This window comes from Haliaeetus albicilla, chromosome 8 (genome assembly GCF_947461875.1).
Source record: "Haliaeetus albicilla chromosome 8, bHalAlb1.1, whole genome shotgun sequence".
In the NCBI taxonomy this organism is placed as follows: Eukaryota; Metazoa; Chordata; class Aves; order Accipitriformes; family Accipitridae; genus Haliaeetus; species Haliaeetus albicilla.
The window spans coordinates 3022710-3042501 of record NC_091490.1 but is presented as its reverse complement, the minus strand read 5'-3'; the positions used below and the strand labels follow the sequence as shown (position 1 = coordinate 3042501).

Genomic DNA, 19792 nt, shown 5'->3' with positions numbered 1-19792 from the left:
TCAATCTCCTTCCCTAACACGCAGCCAGATGCTTATCTGGGCTTGTTCCTCCTCTTGAAACTCTATTAGCGTCTGACAAGAAATACAAGATTCATATGGCAGAAAGCAAGCCTGAGAGGGGTGGGATCTGATCTAGCAGGAAGTGAGGAGGAAATTCCTTTAATCTTGTCCTTGTTTCCACTCTGCTTATGAACTTTTTATTAAACAGTTGCTGACTTTTGAAATCCTAAACCTAATCTAAGCATCCCAGGAATGTGATCATTCTCCTGAATGGAAAGTAGTTACCACTCCTAGTAGCTTCAGCCGGCTTTGGCAGTGTCCTTCAACTCCAGCAAAACAGTGCTATCCACTACCGAATCTGCCTGACCGCAGTTACAGCTGTGATGTAATGTATGGTCAATTGGTATTTTGTATTGGCAGGAGGGAACTGCACCCCTCCTGCCCCCAAAGCTCAGCTTCCTATCGCCATCAAGAGGGAAAAGCGTGTTTGGGGTCTGGTTGTGGGCACCATGTCATGGGCTGATGGAGCCCTTGTAATGAGGCCGAAGCTCAGCATGCTCGTGGGGATGGTCCCCAGCCTGGGGTGAGATGTGCTGGAGAATGGGGGAATGAGAGCAGGATTACAATGCTGCTCTTGGCACTTGTGATCTCAGGTAGCAACTATACCCAACTCCTTTTCAGGTAGGGTGACTTTTTTTTTTAATAAAAGCTAAATTAGGAGAAATCAGTGTATTAAATATCAATTTCATTGAGGCAGAGAGAGTTGAAAATGATTCTTAAGATGCAAACTGGGCTTCTGAGTTCCTGACTGACAGGAAAAGTAGGAGAAAAAATCCAGTAAAACTGAAATGTTGAGGGGAAAATTGGAAGCCCTTGACTAACAACCCGTGTATGAGGAACAGTTGAGAAACCACTTTTCCACACTGTTAGTTCTCAGTTTGTTTCAACAGAAATGCTCTAAAAAGTAGAACACTACATCCACAGAGCTCAGCGGGCTAAACTTTAAGTTATGTAAAACTGATTCAGCTGCCCTCCCCATAGCCACGGCTGTACCTGACCAGCGAGCAATGCCCTTCCCAGGGACCGAAGGCGGCTGGTGTCGGTCGTGTGCCTCCATCGTGGCTCAGACACGTGCCCGTATCTCCCAACCGCTCCCCGTCAGCGCTGCTATGAGCCCTGCGGGACGCTTTGGCGTGCGGGGCAGGTACAGGCTGACCTGTGGTTGCAGTTGTGAGTCAGACGCTCTAAGACGGTGATTTTGCTCCCTCAGTACTGACACGGCATCCTTTACTTCGTGGCTGGGGAGCTTCCTCAGCCATGTTTGCCGACAAGTATGACAGGAGAAGGCTGGGAAGAGACTGGGAAGATTAGGAATGGAGGTAGCAAGTAACAAATCTGGACTCTGCCTGGAAAAGTGGTTCCCCCCCAGTGCAATAATCCCGCAGATTGCGTTTACTGTAGGAGTGGCAGACCCTTGGAAAGCGAAATGGGGAAGGGATGCTAACCCCAACTGGCGCCTTCCTAAATCCACCTGCTCTGAAAGGGAAGACGTGAAGCGAGCTGTGAGGAAAAGCCGGCTCCCCTCCGCAAGCCCCCCCCAGGGACGCGGCGGGCAGGTGAGAGACACCGAGCCGGGCGACGAAGCTGTGGTGGTGGTGGGGGGGGTGTGAGAAAATGGCGCCCGGCGGGGGGGAGGCGAGCGCCCTCCTGCGGCGCGCGGCCTCGGCGGGAAGCGGCAGCGCGGGCGGGACGGCAGGGGGCGCTGCTCGGCCGGGCTGCGGCGGGGCCGGAGCGGGGCTCGGGGCGGGGGGGGGGGGAGATCGGCCGGGGCCGGTCTGTGAGGGGAGCTCGCGGAAAGTGACAAGCGAGGGTCTGAGGGGCGGCAGAGGCGGCGGCCGCCCGCGTTCGCTTCCCCGCCCGCCGAGAGAGAGCGCAGCCCCGAGGGCGCGGCGGCGCGGGAGGGAGACGCGGCCCCGCGGCGGTACGCGGGCCGGCCCGGGACGCCGGCGCTGCGCTGTGGATGTGGGAGTAGCGCGGCGCCGGTTCAGGAATGCAGCAGCCGGGCGGCGGGGACGGGGGGAGCCTCTTGCTTCTCCCGCTGCTCCTGCTGCTGCGTGCGGGTAGCCGGGCGGAGCTGGGGGACGCCACGCAAGGTAAGGAGGGTGCGCGGGGGCCGCGTCCCGGCTTTTGGCCCGCGGGAGCCGAGCCGAGCCCGGCGGCGGGACGAGGGGGTGATACCGGGGGTGGTGGGGTGTCCGTGAGGGGGACCGAGCCCCCGCCGAGCCCGTTGGGGCCGGCCTTGAGGCGCGGCCGGGCGCCCTGGCCCGGCTGTGGGGGGCGAGGGGAGCGCGGCGCTGCCCGCCGGCGGGACGGGCCACGACACGGCACGATACGACGCGACACGATACGACGCGACGCCGCCCCGCCGAGGGGGTCTGCCGGGCTGGGCGGCCCCTCCGCCCGCCGGAGAGCCCGGCGGCTCCAGCGGCCCGTTAACGAACTCCGAGTTTTATGTTCGATCTGTGTTTAATTGCTTCGTAAAAAAAGCCCTTCCAAGCGTTCGGGCGAGTTATTAGCTAAGTGTAAGCGTTCCCAGGCAATCCCGCTTTTGATACGTGATTGATGGTTCCCGAGGTGGTGTTATCAATGATGGCTTGTCCCTTAGCTCCAGCTTTGGGGGTGTTTTGCCATCTCATCGCCCTTGTAGCCTTCTAAGAAGGCTTTTTTTTTAGTTGTTTGGTTTTGGTTTTGTTTAACAATAACCTTAAAGAAAGCCTCTTTGATTTAGCTTTAACGAGTAATATTTATTTTGCGATCCTTCTGTTTTATTAGGGTTTTGATTTCAGCCTTTTGCAAATGATTTACGTTTAAAGCGCAGCGTAGCGCATGCATAAAGGGACCTAGATGGAATTAGGCAAGAAGGGCTGATTTCTGAAGCCAAGTCAGTAAAAAGTGAGCAGTGCTTTTGGACGCCTGCATGAGAATTTCAGTAAGAGGTGGATATTCATGAACTCCGTCTCCTTGACGGTATTTTATGGTGGGTACTTAAATCACAAGCCACTTCTGAAAAGTTCTGGTTGATAATATGGCCGTATTTAGTATTTCAAGAAGGGAAAAAAGTGAACACTAAAGAGATAAAGATGATGAGTTTAAATACTTTGCAGTTCAGAACAGAAAAAGCTGTGTTTATAAAACCTCTAAGCCAAATTACAGAGCCTGTAGGATAACTGCCTTTAAAAAGTCAGTCCCAGCTAACAGATGCAACGCTCTTGTCTGCCTGTGCCTGAATTTCTCGCTGTGTTTCAGTGTGTCCCTAATGATGCTGTTACCTGGGACTGCATGTTAGGTAGTGGATCTGTTTGAATGACTTCCAGATATCACAGTGCGACTCTGTTGGACACAGAAGTCTCCTGGTGCGGATTCAATGGCTGGATGATGTTCTAGCTTAGGGTAGGAATTCTCCATGACATCTCAGTGGGAAAATTTTCAAATGTTGTTTTCTAGTGTCTCCAGGGAATGCTGTATGTGCTTAACAAATAGCTGTATTTTTAAAGGGGGGGGGGGGGGGGAAGACAGGCCATCTTTTTTCCCGTTTTTCAGATAATTTCAAAACTTTAGGGTTATAATATGAAGTTTTGTGGGTTTCTAAGAGCCTGGAGGGGGAAAAAAACCACAGACATAAAGCAACTGATCACGTTGGGTCCAAAACTGGCCATTTTTTATTTACTGTGAATTCTGCTGGGAAGTATCTTTCATTATATGAATTCACCTTTATGTATGGCTATTAATGTAGTCGTAATGCACAATTACTTTCCACAGTGAAATATTTCCTGTATTTTAAGTAATATCTTTGGCAAAAGCTTACAATGTTGACTCATGGGTAGCTCAAGTGATTTATTTATTTTTTATAGATAGACATCTATCACATATGTTACAACCACATACTATGTTTTCCCCCAAACTTGTTAAAGATCTAGAAGAATAAGGGAACCTGAATACCTAACACTAATAAAAAAACCCAACAAACCAACCCCCAAAACCTATTATAAAGTGTTTTACAAATTTCCTTAAGGTAACTGTAGTGGCTGGGTGAATAGATTTTGCTCCATCAGAAACCCAACCAACCATACAGAACCCTTCAGTCCCTACCCTTTTACCCTCACGTTTTTCAAGAAGACAGAGTATGGACCGCTAAATAAGTAAAAGACTTTTTTTCTTCCAGGCATGTCAAACAAGGACTGCAGTGAAAGTCCATCTCTGGTAGTAGCCTAACTCCTACTACCAGAAAAGATGGGCTAGGAGTCCAAGATCTGACGGTCTAACACAATGAAAATATTGAAGAGTAGTTTGGGCTCTTAGCTCCCCGAGGTCCAAAAGGATCAGAGCCTCGTTGTGCTGCGCTTGGTCCAAACATCTGTGAAGACATGACTCCCACTCCAGAGACTTCCCGGTTTGACACTCTGATCCAGTAAGCATATACAGATGTGCACAAGCGGCCTTATGTGAGTAGGCTGATGCAGCTCAGTAGGACAAGTCAGATGTGTATCTGCCTGGAGGCCAGGAACCTGTGCAGCTATTGTCACATCTCTTTTGGGGGGATTATTACCAGGTCATCCTTTTAGTTGAGATATTGTCAAGTGACCAAAACTACTTTGCTGTGTTGCCTTCCAAAGGCTCTTTTTTGCCTTTTCCTCTTCACTTTTTCCCCTGTCTCCTGCTGCTTCCTTTTTGTCAGTGATCTTTCCTTGTAGAGAGCAAAACAAAACAAAAAGCGCATTTGCCTTTGTATATTCATGCTGTCTTTAATGCGTGCTCTTCCCAAGGGTGCTCACAGGCTGGCCCGAGTGTTCTGAATAAAACCACATAGTTAATGTCAATATAAGTATCAGGAACTCTCCAACTTGGATATTTTTTCATTCTTTGCAGTATCTGACTATGGATATTACCAGCTCACCTTTATTATTATTATTCCGTATCGTGTAACTTTGTGAGGAGTCACAGTGGAAGAAGTGTGAATAGTATAAAAGCATTTTAAAAGCATACAGTAAAACCACAGATCTCTAGATTATGTTTTAGATTATAGGGGGTACTGCTGATTTCCTTGGAAGTTCCCTCTTGTAAGATAAAGTTCCCCAGCTCTTGATTAGTCCCTGTGATACCCCAGTGGTTAATTGTTTTGTCTGTAGGTCAACAGGCTGCTATTTCAGCCAGTATAAACTTATGAGTTTACAAACAAACAAAATGCTTTTGTTGCCTTAAGCCCATAAGAGGATGAGAGTAGATGTCACTGTTTAACTTACCATGATTGTAGTCTCGCATTTCTTGACAAAAGTCGCTTGATGTATCAGCAAATTATCTTCAGGATGTCATTTCTTTGTTTCTGTAATTAACATCTACTGAAACTACTGGGTTGATTATGTACACACAGGAACTTTTAAGTTAAAGCATTGCAAGAGAGATCTGGGCAGGGAAGCGTTTTAAAGCTTGTGTATGGATTTTTAATACAAATACCTAAATGTAGGCAAAGAGGGGGGGTAAAAAGCTTCCCTGAGGTGTGACACTAGATACCACTCTTTGGAAACACATGTAGAAATGCAGCAGTCTTCTGAGACTCAAAAGAGCACCTCAGAGTTGAAAACTCTCTTAAAAAGTCTCTAACTAAATGCAGCTGCTTTCCACATAGCAATTGTCTTGCAAGCCAGAAATATCTAGAAAGTTAACTAATACTAAATAAAAAGTTTAAACCTTTTCTTCCCCAAGCCCTGGAAAAAACCTCAGTCATCCTCTGTTGCAAATTTTATGTTCACACAATTGTGTGTGTTTTTGAAATTTCATATCTTAAGAAACAGTTCTGAGTAATCTGGTAGACTGTGAGCTGCAGTTATTTTCGGCTGCAGAGTCATGTGTTTTATCTCCTATTTCAGTGTGATGTTCTCATCTTGCTGTAGGTACCCAGGTAATATGTGCTGGTACTTCACTGGTGAAGTTGCTCCCTGAACCGAAAGAAACGAGGCAGCCTGTGTCAGGGCTGGCGTTGGCGAAGCTCGGAATTATCACACCCAGCCTTGTGTAGGTAGAGGTGCAACAGTAATAATGCAGTTTGCATTTTGACAGTGACTCCTATGTATTGAAACACTTAAATGAATATCAAGTGAAGTTATTTTATTGTTAAGATGCTACCTTTGATCCAAGTTTCTGCTTTTAAAAATTAGCAAACTGGGGCTATCGCCTTAAACTATTCTCTTGCACTTGAAAGCAGAGGGAAGGTTTATGTGAAATCTGAATCTGGTTGTATGGTAGGAAACAGTTTCTAGTGGTAAGGGTAGTGCAGCACTGGGAGGACTGTGGAACCAACTCCCTAAATCAGAGCTTAAAGAAATTTGGGGTTGATTAGGGCTGGGGCAGCAGTTGAATAGTTATGTGACTTTGTAGGGCTTCTTCCATCCTGTTTTTTTTTTCATTCTAGTCATGGAGATATTGAAAGTCAATGAATCTGCTAATTTATAAATGAAACAATAGTGAAATGAATAAATGAGAGCAATTGTCTATGATTCTTTGGAAATAATAACAAAATACTGGTGTTAGCTGAAGGGTGCTTGGGTAGGTTTGGTGATTGCAGTTTTACATGCTTTACGATGAATGAAGAGTGCTCTAAAATTCCTGAAATTTTACGTTTGGTGTAAAATTTCATTTGACTGGGTGCTGCAGAAGAAGTTACAATTTTTTCTGTCCGTTTACAAGCTGAGTCACTGCCCCCCCCCCCCCCCCCCCCCCAGAACTGTGGTATATGAGAGGCTTGGCTGTGAAGTTTGCTAAGATGAAAAAATGGAATCATTTCAGCTTAAATAGATAGCACTAGTGTGCTATGTAATAATAAAGCTCTAGATATTACCATTAATTATATAGTAAAGTTCTTTTAGGTCCTCTTGGGAATATAATGTAGAGTAAATAACCTGTGTGTATTTGCAATCTAATGCAGTGTGATATTGAAAATGGTGCTCCGCCAAAGTCGGACAGCTTGGGAAAAAGAAGTAGCTTTAGAAAGGAACCCTTTAGTGAGGGAAAGCAATAATGCAGGCTTCTCAGCATACTTCCACGCCAGCATCCTGTAGTGAGGAAGATTGCTTTCCAGGATCTCCTCCTGAAGCAGAGATGTTGGAGTGCCACTGTTTCCAAGTAAATCTGCAGAGCAGTATATGAAAGGAAATGGCTAGTGATGTGTGAAAAGAATCCCATGGTGCATATTGCTGGGATGGACACACGTTTGGAGGGTGATTAGTTAGATATGGTTCTTGAAAAATAATGCAGAGTGGTCACCAACAGGAACAGAAAGCCACATCACTCTCATTGAGGAAGAACTGACAGATGTAAATGAATTGTGGGGCCAATACTGTGTTTCAGCAGTGCTGTGTACAATGCTAGGCTTTTTCTAAAGTATTTCAACAAGTCATTAGCTGGAGTTCATGCTGAAGGCATGAAATAGGCTCTAAAGCAGAAGAAAGCCTAGGTCAAGTCTGCTTTGTTACTTCTACCGAGTTCCGTGGAGTAATTGTACCTGATATCCTCTTTTAACAAAATCCCTTCAGAGAGCTGCATAGAGGCTCTGGTTGTGTTTGATCAGTGAGGTGCTGCAGAGCACCTTCACAGGAGATTGAAGAACAACAAAAAATTGTCTCTTGCAGGAAGTATCCTGTATCGCTGATGTTGGCAAGGTCTGGGCAGTGTGTCCCTCTCGGCTGGATCGGGACAATTACATGCAGGTTCAGTAGTGCTGGTCCAGGCATGGCTTAACCCACCCGGGCCTTTCTGTTGTTGCATTGGAGGCAGGGAGCCTGGGCACATTTATGGTGCTTCGGGAATGCTGAAGGGAAAGGAGATCTGTCTGGCCTTCGTGTCAGGAAGTTTTTAAAAAAAAAAATTGAAGCAAGTCACCATATGTAGAGGCAAGACGCACTCCTCCTAAAGAGTTTGAGCAAAAGTGCTGGTAACTTTGTGCAGATGTTGCATGTTTTTTATAACTGCTGCTGATGCCCTGTTCTGCGTTGTGTTGTACAAAGACATGCTTTCACTCAGTAACAGATATTTGGGGCTAGGTTTACTTTAAGACTTAGCCATCCCAATATGCAATGGTAAAGTTTCATAAGTAGATGAGTTCTTGAGAAAACAGTTAGTGGAGGCCCCGGTGGAAGCCTGCATTTTATTAAAAGTTTTTTTCAAACTGGTCAGGTCTTATATTGAAACCGATACTTCACGATGGCTTCCTGTGACCTTCTGCTCCTTTCCTCCAAGGGGTGTCAATTGTGCGTACTCCTGTCCCATTCCCAGATGCTCTGTTCTGTCTGCAGCAGAGGTCTGAACATCTGCTCCACGCAGATCTGGGAAAGAGACGGAGTGGTGGAGCTCTGTGTCGGAGCACAGCAGCAGGCCATGGGAAATTGAAAGATCAGAGATAAGCAAGGAAAAATGTTCGGCAACTTTATAACCTCATCGCACATTCCCTCCAGAGACTGGAAATACATGAGAGTATGCTTTTCTTACCCTTAGAACTTGAGATTATCTTTGGAAGGATATGCCCTTCCAGATTCACAGTGTGAGCGTTCCTCTTAAGAGAGCAAGCTTATTTTGTCCTCCTCTGAAGGAGGTGGCACAGCCCCTCCTGAAGATGCTAAGCCTTGCTTTAGAGGATTGATGGTGCAAGTGTAATGTGCTGCTTGAGAGTGTCCACATTGTGGCTAGTCAATACAGAACATAACGACTACTCATTCAGAGAAACTGTGTGCTTTGGTGCTGAGAATACATGCTGGAGAAGAAGGGATTTTATGATCTGTGTGGCCTTATTTTCAAAACTCATGAGGACCTTTAGCTCTTAGCACATTTACTTGGGAGAGCTAAGCACTTCTCAAAATCTCATCAGAAAGGCCATAGGGCGCAGCTTAGTCCAAAGGCTTCAGAAGCCTGGGCAGGAGAAATGAAGCTGCTTGAGATGATGGAGTGAGTGAGAAATTTTACTAGAGCCGTTTTAAAATCATGTCTGGTACTTCATCTCTTCTTATTGGCCTACTACCACTTTGAAAAGGATCTGCTTTTGTACCTCAGGCTCCTAACCACATCTAGGTAAAAGGCAGGAATGGCATTTGTAGGGAAAAATGCTATCTTTCATTAGCCCAGCGGACAAGCTTTTGAGTGCAGAATGTGGGCTTAGACCCGAGAGCAAGAGTGGACCCTAACAGAGCCTAATCACACCACCACCACCTTTCCTTGTTTCTTTAAATTCTTTCAACTATGTAACTACCATTATTTGAAAAATAATGGCAATGCTTCCAGCAGTACATAGATGAATTTGCGCTAGGCAGAGGCTGCAGGTTAGTATTTGTTTTGTTTTCAGCTAAGCATTTCCTTTAGCACTGGTACTATAGAAAAATTATTATGACACTTGCTTAGTTAAACTATTTTCAATTAAAGTGACTTTTCCACCATCTTCCAGTGAGCTTTTGTCTGATTTTGAGTAGAATGTGAGTGTCTGATGATAAGACTGTTCTTCCTGAAGGCTTTGGTTTAAAAGCAGGGATGTAAAGGTGGTGACATATGTATAAGGATTCTTGGGTAAGGGTAACAAAAAAATGCCAGGATGGTAGAATGGATTGCAGAGTATGGTGACAAGGCTGGGCTGGTGGACATCCTAAAAAGTTTGAAGCGCATACAATAAGGGCGTAGGAGTCTTGATGTTCTCCTAGGAGAGTCTGTTGGTTGTGGTGAGCACTTCTCTTTTATTCTTTCTGAGAGTTGGTACCAGCTTTTGTTACACAACATTATGCACTGGGTATGTTTGGATAATATAAAACAGCTTGCCAGAGACATTTTGTTGCAAATATGAACATGTTATGGAACTGCTAATCATTAAAGTCCTTGAGATAGACATCTGGAAAAAAACAGAAAGGATTAGTCAAGACTCAGTACACCCCGTGAGGTCAGGCGGCTGTATTCCTGACCTTCTCTCACTACAAATTGAAAGGGGTTTGAATGTTTTCAGACGATTCTTGTATTCGATGCAGCTTTTAAGTTTTCATCCCACTTGCAGAAAGAAATATCTATGCCTGTGCTCATTACTGCTCTGAGCTACAAAGTGAGTGGTAAGTAACCTTTTTGTCTTGGTTGGAGGAAGAGAAATGCTGTGTCATAATGCTGTTGTCGTGTTTGTAGCAGCAGCTGAATAAAATGGACGAGCCTGTCTCACCACCTCAGCATCCATACCTTTGAACATTTGTGGAACATGTAACTTGGAGAGGGGTTTTGTTTTCTTGCTGTTGAATTCAGTTTCAGTAATTCTGTCCTCAAAGATAAGTGCGATTGTGTACACAGAGCGGCCTCTAGGAGAAGCCAAAAGCTTGGCCAAATGACCCCCCACTGCCCCCCTCCCCCCCCAAAAAAAAGAAGAAAAGTCAATGTTAGAACTAAGATTAGATCTTTTTTTAATCAGGTGAGATCCTTGTTGAAAAAATTCTGTTACCTCACATTTCTCTTCATCTTTATTGTACAGTGAATATCACTGTCATCTTAGACACTTTTGTAGAGTTATTGTATATCTGAGCACTGTGGAGTCTACGCTGTATTTACACCAGTTTTTGCCTCTCCCAGTTTTTCCTGTAAGAGGTCAGTTATCATGGCTGAACATCTCTTCTCCAAAATTAACTTGGCTTCAAATAAAAGGAAGTATCTTTGTAATTGTTTTGTTTACACTGAAATATGTGATGTGCTGTATAAGTAACAAACATTCTGTATGTTTCAGGTTTTAATTTTATTTTATATGTTAATTATTCATTCCATATGTTTTGATTTTTTTTCTTTTTAAAATACACTATTTCTCTGTGAATTTAGTGAAAAATTGTAGCACGATGGAGGCATCTCTTTTTCTCCCGAGCAAGCTGAGTGTAGAAAGCACCATGTTGAACTCTGCTTTCGATGTGTTTCACCTAGAATGACAAGAGGTCATTTATTTCCCAGTTGATTGTCATGGAAATGGATTTATGTCATTAAATGCTTTTGAAAGGCCACAGAATAGCACTACGTGGATCTTTGCTTCTGACCATTGACTTATGATTCAAGACACTAGAATAGTTTTCTCTTCCTACATTTAAAGCTCTTCTCCAAATGAAAAAAATGGTTCCCAGTTTTGATTAGTGTGCCCTTTGCTTTTTTATGAAGAGTAGAAGCACAGAGCTCCCCTGAGACCTGAGTAGCTGTGGAGGGCTAGTAATATCCCACAGCTGAGGAGCTGGCAGCAAGAGGGAAGCTGGTAATTAGAAGTGAAAATGTGGTAGCTTAGAAGTAACTATCAGCCAACAATGAAATCTGAAATTCCAAATGCGTTCTTCCTTTGTTCAGGCCCTGTCTGGGCATTTGATGTGTTTTGCTACTGCTGGACAGGAGAATTGCATTTGCTCTAATTAGCAATATGTCAGAAGTCCTCCCAGAAACTCCGGCTGGTGCAAAGCTGGCCCCCTTCTAGCTGGTAGATGCTCATGAGGCTTGAGCCTCTTTATCGATTTCATTTTAATATCTGGGGCAACTTAGTAGTGTTGCTGATGCTTTTTACAGCTCTGAATGGTCCAGAGTTGTGGTTTGAGAGCACGGTCATTTTGCCCAGTATTGCATCAAGCAGCTACAATTAACTTGGGAATGCCAGGCTGCTGGCATCTCTGAGGTTGAAACACTTCATGTTCACGATAGGACGTTTTTGAACTGAGGGCCCCTTACTTTTAAATTCACTTTTCTTGGCAGTCTGTCAGAGCCCAAGTCTGGCAACCTTTCTAAGTGAGATGCAACAAGCTTCACTTGTTTTAGCTATTGGTCTGTCACTGTGTTTTTAATTTACTGTAATTTAATAACTGACACAATGCTGGAATAAATAAATGGGCTGTGAACATTCTCATAGACTTTGGAAGTCCAGCTCAGGGCAAGATTTAGCTTTTAATTAACACTGTCCATGAGTTTTATTGTTAAAATTGTATCCTTTTAAATAAGTAAATCTGAAGTTGAGTAAGAGATGAATAATTGAAACCTGATGTGGGATGACAGAATGCATTCTAGTGCATGCAGTAGTGAAGCACAGTGCCTTCCCCAGCAGAGCGGGTGGAGGATCATCATAGCTCTAGACTCTGTTTCTCATGAGTTATGGGTCATTCCACTGCCAGGCTGTAAGTTGGATGTTGTCGTTATCTCTCCCTTTATTTTTCCTGTGTACAATATGTTGCTATGTGTTGAAAAACACGTGTTCTTCACCGCATTAAGAACAGTAGTATTTTACACATGTATAAACCAGATTTTTAGTACAGCAAAGAGCTTTAGGAAGGCCTTCAGATGCCCAGCTAAAACGAACTGTTGAAGGGGTTTTGCTTCTTTTAGCCCCTACTGCTATGCAAATTCTCCACAAAAAGAGGCTCAGGCAAGGGAAGAAAGAAGCCGTAAAGGCATACTCTCGCTATAGAGGAATCTTGTCATTAGCAAAATTCTAATTCATCAGGGATCAAAAGAAGAAGTTCTCCTGATTTTCTTCTGTTATATAGGGGAAGATATCTGATTTGCCATTTTCCCTTTGAGAGCCTCCTCGTAGGATGTAATTCATGTTCTCAGATTCTGGTTTTGTGATCTATATTTTTTTTTTTTAAACACACAGTCTTCTTTTAAATCCTAATGAGTATTTCTGACCCTTAACGACTGGTTGTGTAGTGAAACCCAAGCTGTAGTAAAAGGCTCACAAAACTTGAGAATATTTGGTGAGCAGAAATTTGATGTTCTCTATGGACTCCTCTTAGGATCCTTGGTCTCCTACTTTTCACAGCAGCAAATATGGTCCAGATATGGGGAGCTCTGTGATCAACCCTTTTCATTTCAGGCTTAAAGTCTACAGGGAATGTCAAAGTCAGACTGATTTGCTTTGGGTTTATTTTGTTGGTTGTGCTATACAGGATGAGACAGACTAGGTTGGGCATTAAGCTAACTGTCCCATTCCTTTCTTCCTGAACTGGTTTTAATGGGGAGCCAGATTTGGCAGTGGTCACACTTGTCTCTCTGGTTTCAAAATCTGTGTATCTGTGAAGGTCCTAATAGTTCTGGGGAATTTCTTTGATCTGTCTTGAACATTTAAAAAGTTGGTAGTTGGTGTTGGGGGAACAGGAAAAAGGTCTTCTCAGTGTCAATAGCAGTTAAAGGTAATTTTCAGTGAGTTTGTTCAATATAAGGAGGAGATACTACCTGCAAACTCATTGCTTTTCCTTGCCATAAGGCTCTTGGTTGGGTAATACAATCTCTTGGTGAGTGCCACAGGTGGAAGCGCTTCCTCTGAATGTGGGACCTTGACCAGTATTTCAGGGAACCTGAACATCTAAGGTTGCTCTGTCGTCATTTATGGGGCCTGTTCAGTTCTCTCATTCAAGGCCATTCTGAAGACTCTGGGTTTTGGAGGTCTTAAGCACTGGCTGACTTTTTTGGCCTGCATTATGTTTATCATGGGGTACCTCTGGTATATGTTAGGGTTTGGGGTTTTTTTTTGTGTCAGGTCTACAGAAATCCCCTACCCAAACCCTGTAATTGTTGGATGTTCTGTTATATTATTCCCCCTGCCAGTTATCTCCTAAGATTATCAAGGGTAGCTTCATACGGACTAATTGTAATAACTGAAAATGCCTAAGGGGAAGAATTCTGTCTCGACGTTGCAAGTAGGGGATTAAGTGTGTATATATTCAGTGTAATTTGCTATGTACCTATCTGTCAGAAGAACTGTAAAATAATTTGAAATATTGCAAAGGATAGATATGTGGTGATATGGAGGCTCAACTTTCTTTTGCTTTTGTTGCATTATCCCACTGAAGCTAATTTTATATACTTTTTTTCTCTCCTTGCCTGTATAAGCTAGTGTCAGGCTCCTTGAGAAGGCACTTATGTTCTTGAAGGATTATTGTGCTAATTTAGCTTTCATTTCATCAGGTATCAAGGCCTGATATTATCCTGCTATTTGTTACTGTACTTTTACTGTAAATTACTGACACCAGAGATGGTTGGTGATTACAGTGAAGATGACTGAGGTGCAGGAAGGAAATAGTAGTTTTTGATCTCTACTTGCTTTGCTGTCTTAAAGATCCTACAAGTGGTTATGATCCTCTAGGGCTCAGTCATTCAGTAATGCTGATTAAAATAGTCAATCTGAGCAACAGAGCCTGACATTTTTCTGCCAGAGTCCTTTAAAGAATACATGTAATGCATCTTTTAGGAAATTTAGCAGGCAATTGCTTTCGGTCAGCTAAAATATTTCCTGTGTAAAAAGAATGCTTACTATGCTGGACTTGTGATGGGAAGCACTGTCGTGTCAGAAATAACAGTCTGGATTCATGGCGGCATGTCCTTACAAATACATTTCTTCTAATGATCAATGCTTTTGTTAAAAATAATGTTAACAGCACTAGATTTGTATTTGTTCTGTAGTATTCCTGGGTTCTAAGTTGTTTTTTTTCTGAACTGTAGCATATTAAGTAATACAGGCGTCTGAAGCTATTCAGCATATCAGTTATATTTAAATAGGGGTAAAAAGTGAATTATCTAACCATTCAAAAAAGATTTATTTGTCTTAATTTTGGCCTCAGTGGAACTGCTCTCTAAGCTTTTCTTGGGACTTCTGGGTAAAATAGAGCCACTTTCAATGTGAAAGTGATGATGCGGGGTGCAAGCCCATCCTTCGAGTGTGATGTTGTTGCCCTAAAAGATGTATCTTTAAACAGTTAGCATGAACACAGTCCTGTTAATGATGGTACTTGTTACTACTAGACATAGAAAGTAAATTGAAAAGTTACTTTGATATATTTTCCTTATTTTTAAAATCAAATCCATTTTTTTTCATAGAAAACAATATTGCTACTGCGTTTCCAGGCATGCTTCATCTCGCAGTGAACAAGGGGAGTCCTTTTATAGAAAGCAGTTTCAGTGCTGAGTGTCCTAGAATATCTTATCCTGAAGAGCAGAGAAGTGCAGTTCTTCTCATTGACTTCACTGGGACTTAAAAGTACATGTGGTGCTTTAAAGAAATGGGAGAGGGGTTCTGTTTTGTTTTGCCACATTGCTCCGTCACACTGGTACAACTCCTGAGTATTTCCCATCAACTTCAGTGTTGGTCAAATGTTCGGTGGTACCACCAAGATGGTTATTCTTCTGTAGGTTTGTGCAGCAAGGGAAAACTAATTGACAAATGGTGATAGTCTGGAGTTCTGCCGGTGCCCCTTTTCCCATAGATGTTAAGTGTCCGCTGCGGAACGTGTGAAATTTGAATACTTTGAATCTTGTCTTTAAGCAGAATATAGTGTTGCTTTTGCTTCCTGCACCAAACGCCATGGGAGAAAGGATAGTTTTGATCTGTGCTATCCATACTGTGATGTGTAGCTGTCTCAGCTTTCAGGGATGAAAGACGACTGTCATTTAAAGCGCTTGCCATATGAGAAAACAGTGTCTATTCTTGCATAGCTGTTTGGGGGAAGGGAGAAAGCAAACGCTTTGCATACAGGAAAATATCTGCTCGGGGGGTATTTGATTTCACTAAACAAAATATTATCCAACCTCCTTTGCATGACTTTCATACCATAATGGGGTTAAAATGAACAGCTCAATGCAAATGGTTACGCTTCTTGTTCCATATATGTTCTCATGCCCTCTACCAACCTTAACCATAATATCCTCTCTTCTTTCTTAAAGAAATATATACTAGGAAATTAAAAGGCATCTCATTTGCCTAATAATAAATAGTACAGAATTCAGTCAAATCCTAAGGAAAAGATGCATGCTGTTTATTTCTGCCAGAAATATTTTTCAGACTGAATGTATGACTTGAACTAAGCAGTTTCATGTCCAAATTTTAAATCCATTTGTATGTCAGGAAAGCATTTAAAATATTTGATGAAAGCCATTGCTACTTGAGACAATATTTGCTCTTGAGGCCTGTATTTAGTAATTGCATGTCCAATTCAAGGAGTAATAGGAGTTCTCTGAGCATGAACTTACTTTTCACATTTTGGAGGAATATAAAGATATAAAAAAGGAAATGTTTAATGCTATGCATTTAAATTGGCTCTCTTGATTGGGAAACAATCCTGGTTTTAGTCTCCTTTGTGGCTTCTTTAGCTTTTATTAGGTTTCTCATCACCTTATAGAGTTCTGAAATGAGTGATTTTTGTGTATGTAGAAAAAAGAATTTATAATCTTCAGGATTTTTCTGTTTTGCCTGAATCTATCAAACATTTGTTCAAATGAAGTGAAAGGGAAGACAGCTTAAAGTGTCTTTTTCCTGTTGCACAAGGTTTGATCCTTGCTTGAGTTCTGCGGAATTTACTAGTTTGAGCCAAACTAGGAAACATTTTGGATATTTTATGTTCATTCATCTTTGATGTTTGGGATTTGGGACTTCAATGGTTTATTTTGGATATAAGCCCAGGTGAAAATGTGCTGGAAAAGGGGTGCACCTGGCAGGCGAGGTTCTGGCAGCCCTTTTCTGGCCTGCACCAACAGGTTCTGTCCTGCGCCAATTTTAGTCCAAGGCATTTCTAGGGTTTTCATCTCCCTCGTATCTAGATACTGGTATGTCTGAAGATGCAATATACAGGAGGGTCACCCCTGGAGAGCACAAACATTAAAGATTTGGAAAATCGGTGTTAGAGCCTGCTTTCCAGGGAGGATTTTTTTGTTATTTTTTGTTCTGTGTTGTTTAATGATGAACTTGCCCTCTATGGAACTCTTGTTTGTTGAGATTTGGAGGTGAAATGGCGTACACTAAACTTTGTGATTTATATTGTCTTTGGTGGAAGGCTTATTCAAAGATGCTAAGAGTATTTGAAAGCGTCATCCCAGAATGCAGCTGCATTTTCACTCACATTCTTTTATGAGGAGGAGAGCGCACTTTGGGGGTGTGCTATTGAGCTACTCTGACGAATCATTTCTATCGGCAATTCAAAGTCCCGGGGTTTTGTTTGGGTTTTAGTGTATTCTGGTGTCAGCCAACGTCTGCTTAGATGTTTTCTATTAACATTCCTTTAATTTTGGGATATGCTTTGCTTAATTGAAACTTTGAAGTCACAGGAATATATTTTGACCAAACCTGTTCTTTCTTACACTAATGTAAATGGCAGAATAAATGCATACTGTGACCAATGCTGGTAATAAATTGTCTTTGTTGAAGAGTCCATGATTTGAAAGTTTCCAGTTCCTTTGGTTCAGCAAGACTCCAAATTTCTTGACTTTCCAAGCATCCTGGAAGGCTTGCTTGCTCATCTGGTCTGCTTAATAAAGAATAGATGGAAGGAAGGGTAGCTCTTAGAAATCATGAATGGGTAGCAGTAGTGACTGATAAGTGCTCCATGACATACTTTGCATGCATTATTTTAAAAAATGTATTTAAATGGATTATTTTTCTTTGTACATGTGCCAAAAGCGTAGGGTAGTTATAGTTTTAAATGAACACCCTGATCTGCTGTTAGAGATGTGGTATGGTTCAATTCTTACGTGCACATGATGAACAGCAGAGAAACATACCATGAAGTTATGCAACAGTGCCAGCTCTTCAGTTGTTTTGTATTTATAAGCAGATGCTTATTCTTTAATCTAGGGAATGATTGGTATATTATCCACAGTGTGACTGATTTACCAAGAGATGCAATCAATTTGTTTCTAAGCAGAGACATGTCTGGTCTAATACAATACAGGCACACTAATGACAATGCAGTTTCCAGTGCTTTTTCTTATTTTCCAGTTTTTAGTGACTGGGGTTATTAAAAAAATTAAATAAATCCATTTGTGCCAATTTACTTTTTCAGGGGAGAATGTGCTGTGGAGCAGAATTACAGATGTTCACGTGCCCAAACCCTGTAATGGTATTAGCAAATGACAGAGCTGCAACGCTATTTGGCATGGCAGCTAAAATGACTGACCTATTTTTCTTTCAAAAACTTTGTTTATATTAGAAGCTTTGTATCTCAAATAAAATTAGCTTTATGTGAATGGGAACTATACTTGTAATGATTTAGTTTAGAAAAGTAATGTCAACACCCCAAAGGATTTCTGGTCTTTGATTTTTCCAGTGTCCAATGGAAGCCTTTCTTAGAGGCTGGATAATGTCTCGTTCCGACTTCTGTTGCAGCACACAGTGAGAAGTGTCTTGACAGCTTCCAAACCAATAATATCTTACTTATGTTTCAATATATGAATAACAGCACAGGCTTTCTAGAGATTATCTTTTTGTAATGTCTTTAGTTCTGTAACATGCTGTAGCCAGATGAATGTAAATCCTTCAGCATTCTGAAGAACAGGAATGTATCCCTTTTAAAAATGTGTGTTATAGCAGGGATGTGCGGTAACATTAATTCACTGAGCCAGGGTTGTATTCTTTTAATTAAGAGGTGCAGTTAGCAGAGCACATGATACTTCTTCTTCCTCTTCATGCTGTTCCTTTCCTCTCTTCTAATCTGTTCTCCAGTGTGTTTTTTTCACAGTCCTTGGGAGTCCTCTTTTTTCAAAGTGATCCCCTGCTGACTATTTTGAGGTCTAAACAGTTTCTTCAACTCTGATTTAAAAAAGTTGTTCCCTTTGATTACTTAAATAATTCCATTGCTGTCCATGTGATTAGTTTCTTTGTGGTGGAAGGGCTGGGAGGAGAGAAGAGGCCAAAGAGCTGCCGGTGCTTCTTGGTCCCTTTGCTGTGATGATGTCTTATCCAACCAGGACGCATCTTTGTGCGTCCCTGGTGCGTCACCCTAGGCTGAGGACTGTGTAAACGAGTCTTTGCATCAGACAGTGCAAGGAGAGACTGGTGGAGAAGCCGTTCTGTGCAAACTGGTGCTGGAAATGCTCTGCTTCTGTGGAAAAAGCTGTTCCACACAGCGTTGCTGCAGATGTCTCTGGTCGCTCTCAGCAGGCAAGTCCTATGGCAAGTTCTGGTGCTTTATCAGCTACAGCAAGAAGTGAGAACTCCTTCTGCTCATCTTCTTACAGAGGCAATTGCTGTGGTGAGGAAATATGCCTCAAGCTGTTACCTCCTCCGCAGGGCTGGTTTGTTTTCCCCTTTCCTATGGTCTCCCTCTGCCCCACAGCATATGCACCACTGCCTGTGTTTGCCTTTTTTCTTCTGTTGACAGTGAATGTTGCTAATTTATTCTTGTCTTGAGGAAAACTTTGAAAATAGTAACTTGCCTTTTAATTTAATATCTGCTGGTTCCTAGATTACTGTGATGGCAGAATCTGAAGTGTTTAGACTGGGGACATCTGTGTGTGTTCAAGAAACAACAGGAGATGCAGTGGATGAAAAATAGTTGAAGTTTGTTGAGGTACAAGAAACTGGCAAGATAACTTGAAGAAAGTGTTAAATAACAATCTCTGCTTAAGGCCCCAATCCAGCAAAGCACTTAAACATATATTGTAACTGTAAACAGTCGAGACGTCCAGTTGATTTAAATGGGACTAGTTTTGTGTTTAAAGTTAGATACTTGCTTGAGTGCCTTTCTGGATCAGGGCCTAAGTCAGTGAGTTTTGAGTTGTTTTTCATTTACAAGAGTGAGACTTGAAAGTGAGCCCTGACCAGTGGTTAGTGGTGTCCTGGGGCATCTGAGATCTCAGAGAGACTTTTTAAGGCTGTATCCCTGCTGCTACTTTTCCTGCCACTTGCAAATATGCTTCTTTTTCCTTGTTTATTTTTCTGCTCACAAGTTAAATGACTTATGCAGAATGTGAATCCAAAAGATGCAAATAATTCATTGCATGCCAGGGT

At 42.5% G+C, this 19792-nt stretch overlaps 1 protein-coding gene across 2 annotated transcripts in view; it reads left to right on the top strand.

The window, feature by feature from the left end:
- The first annotated feature begins 1836 nt into the window (after window positions 1-1836).
- Window positions 1837-19792, top strand: part of ROR1 (receptor tyrosine kinase like orphan receptor 1) — a 170897-nt gene continuing 152941 nt past the window's right edge. For both annotated transcript variants that reach the window (XM_069788516.1, XM_069788515.1), the window contains exon 1: window positions 1837-2153. In XM_069788516.1, coding sequence (XP_069644617.1) covers window positions 2051-2153 — 103 coding nt within the window. In that variant the 5' untranslated portion in view covers window positions 1837-2050. The remainder of the gene's footprint in view (window positions 2154-19792) is intronic.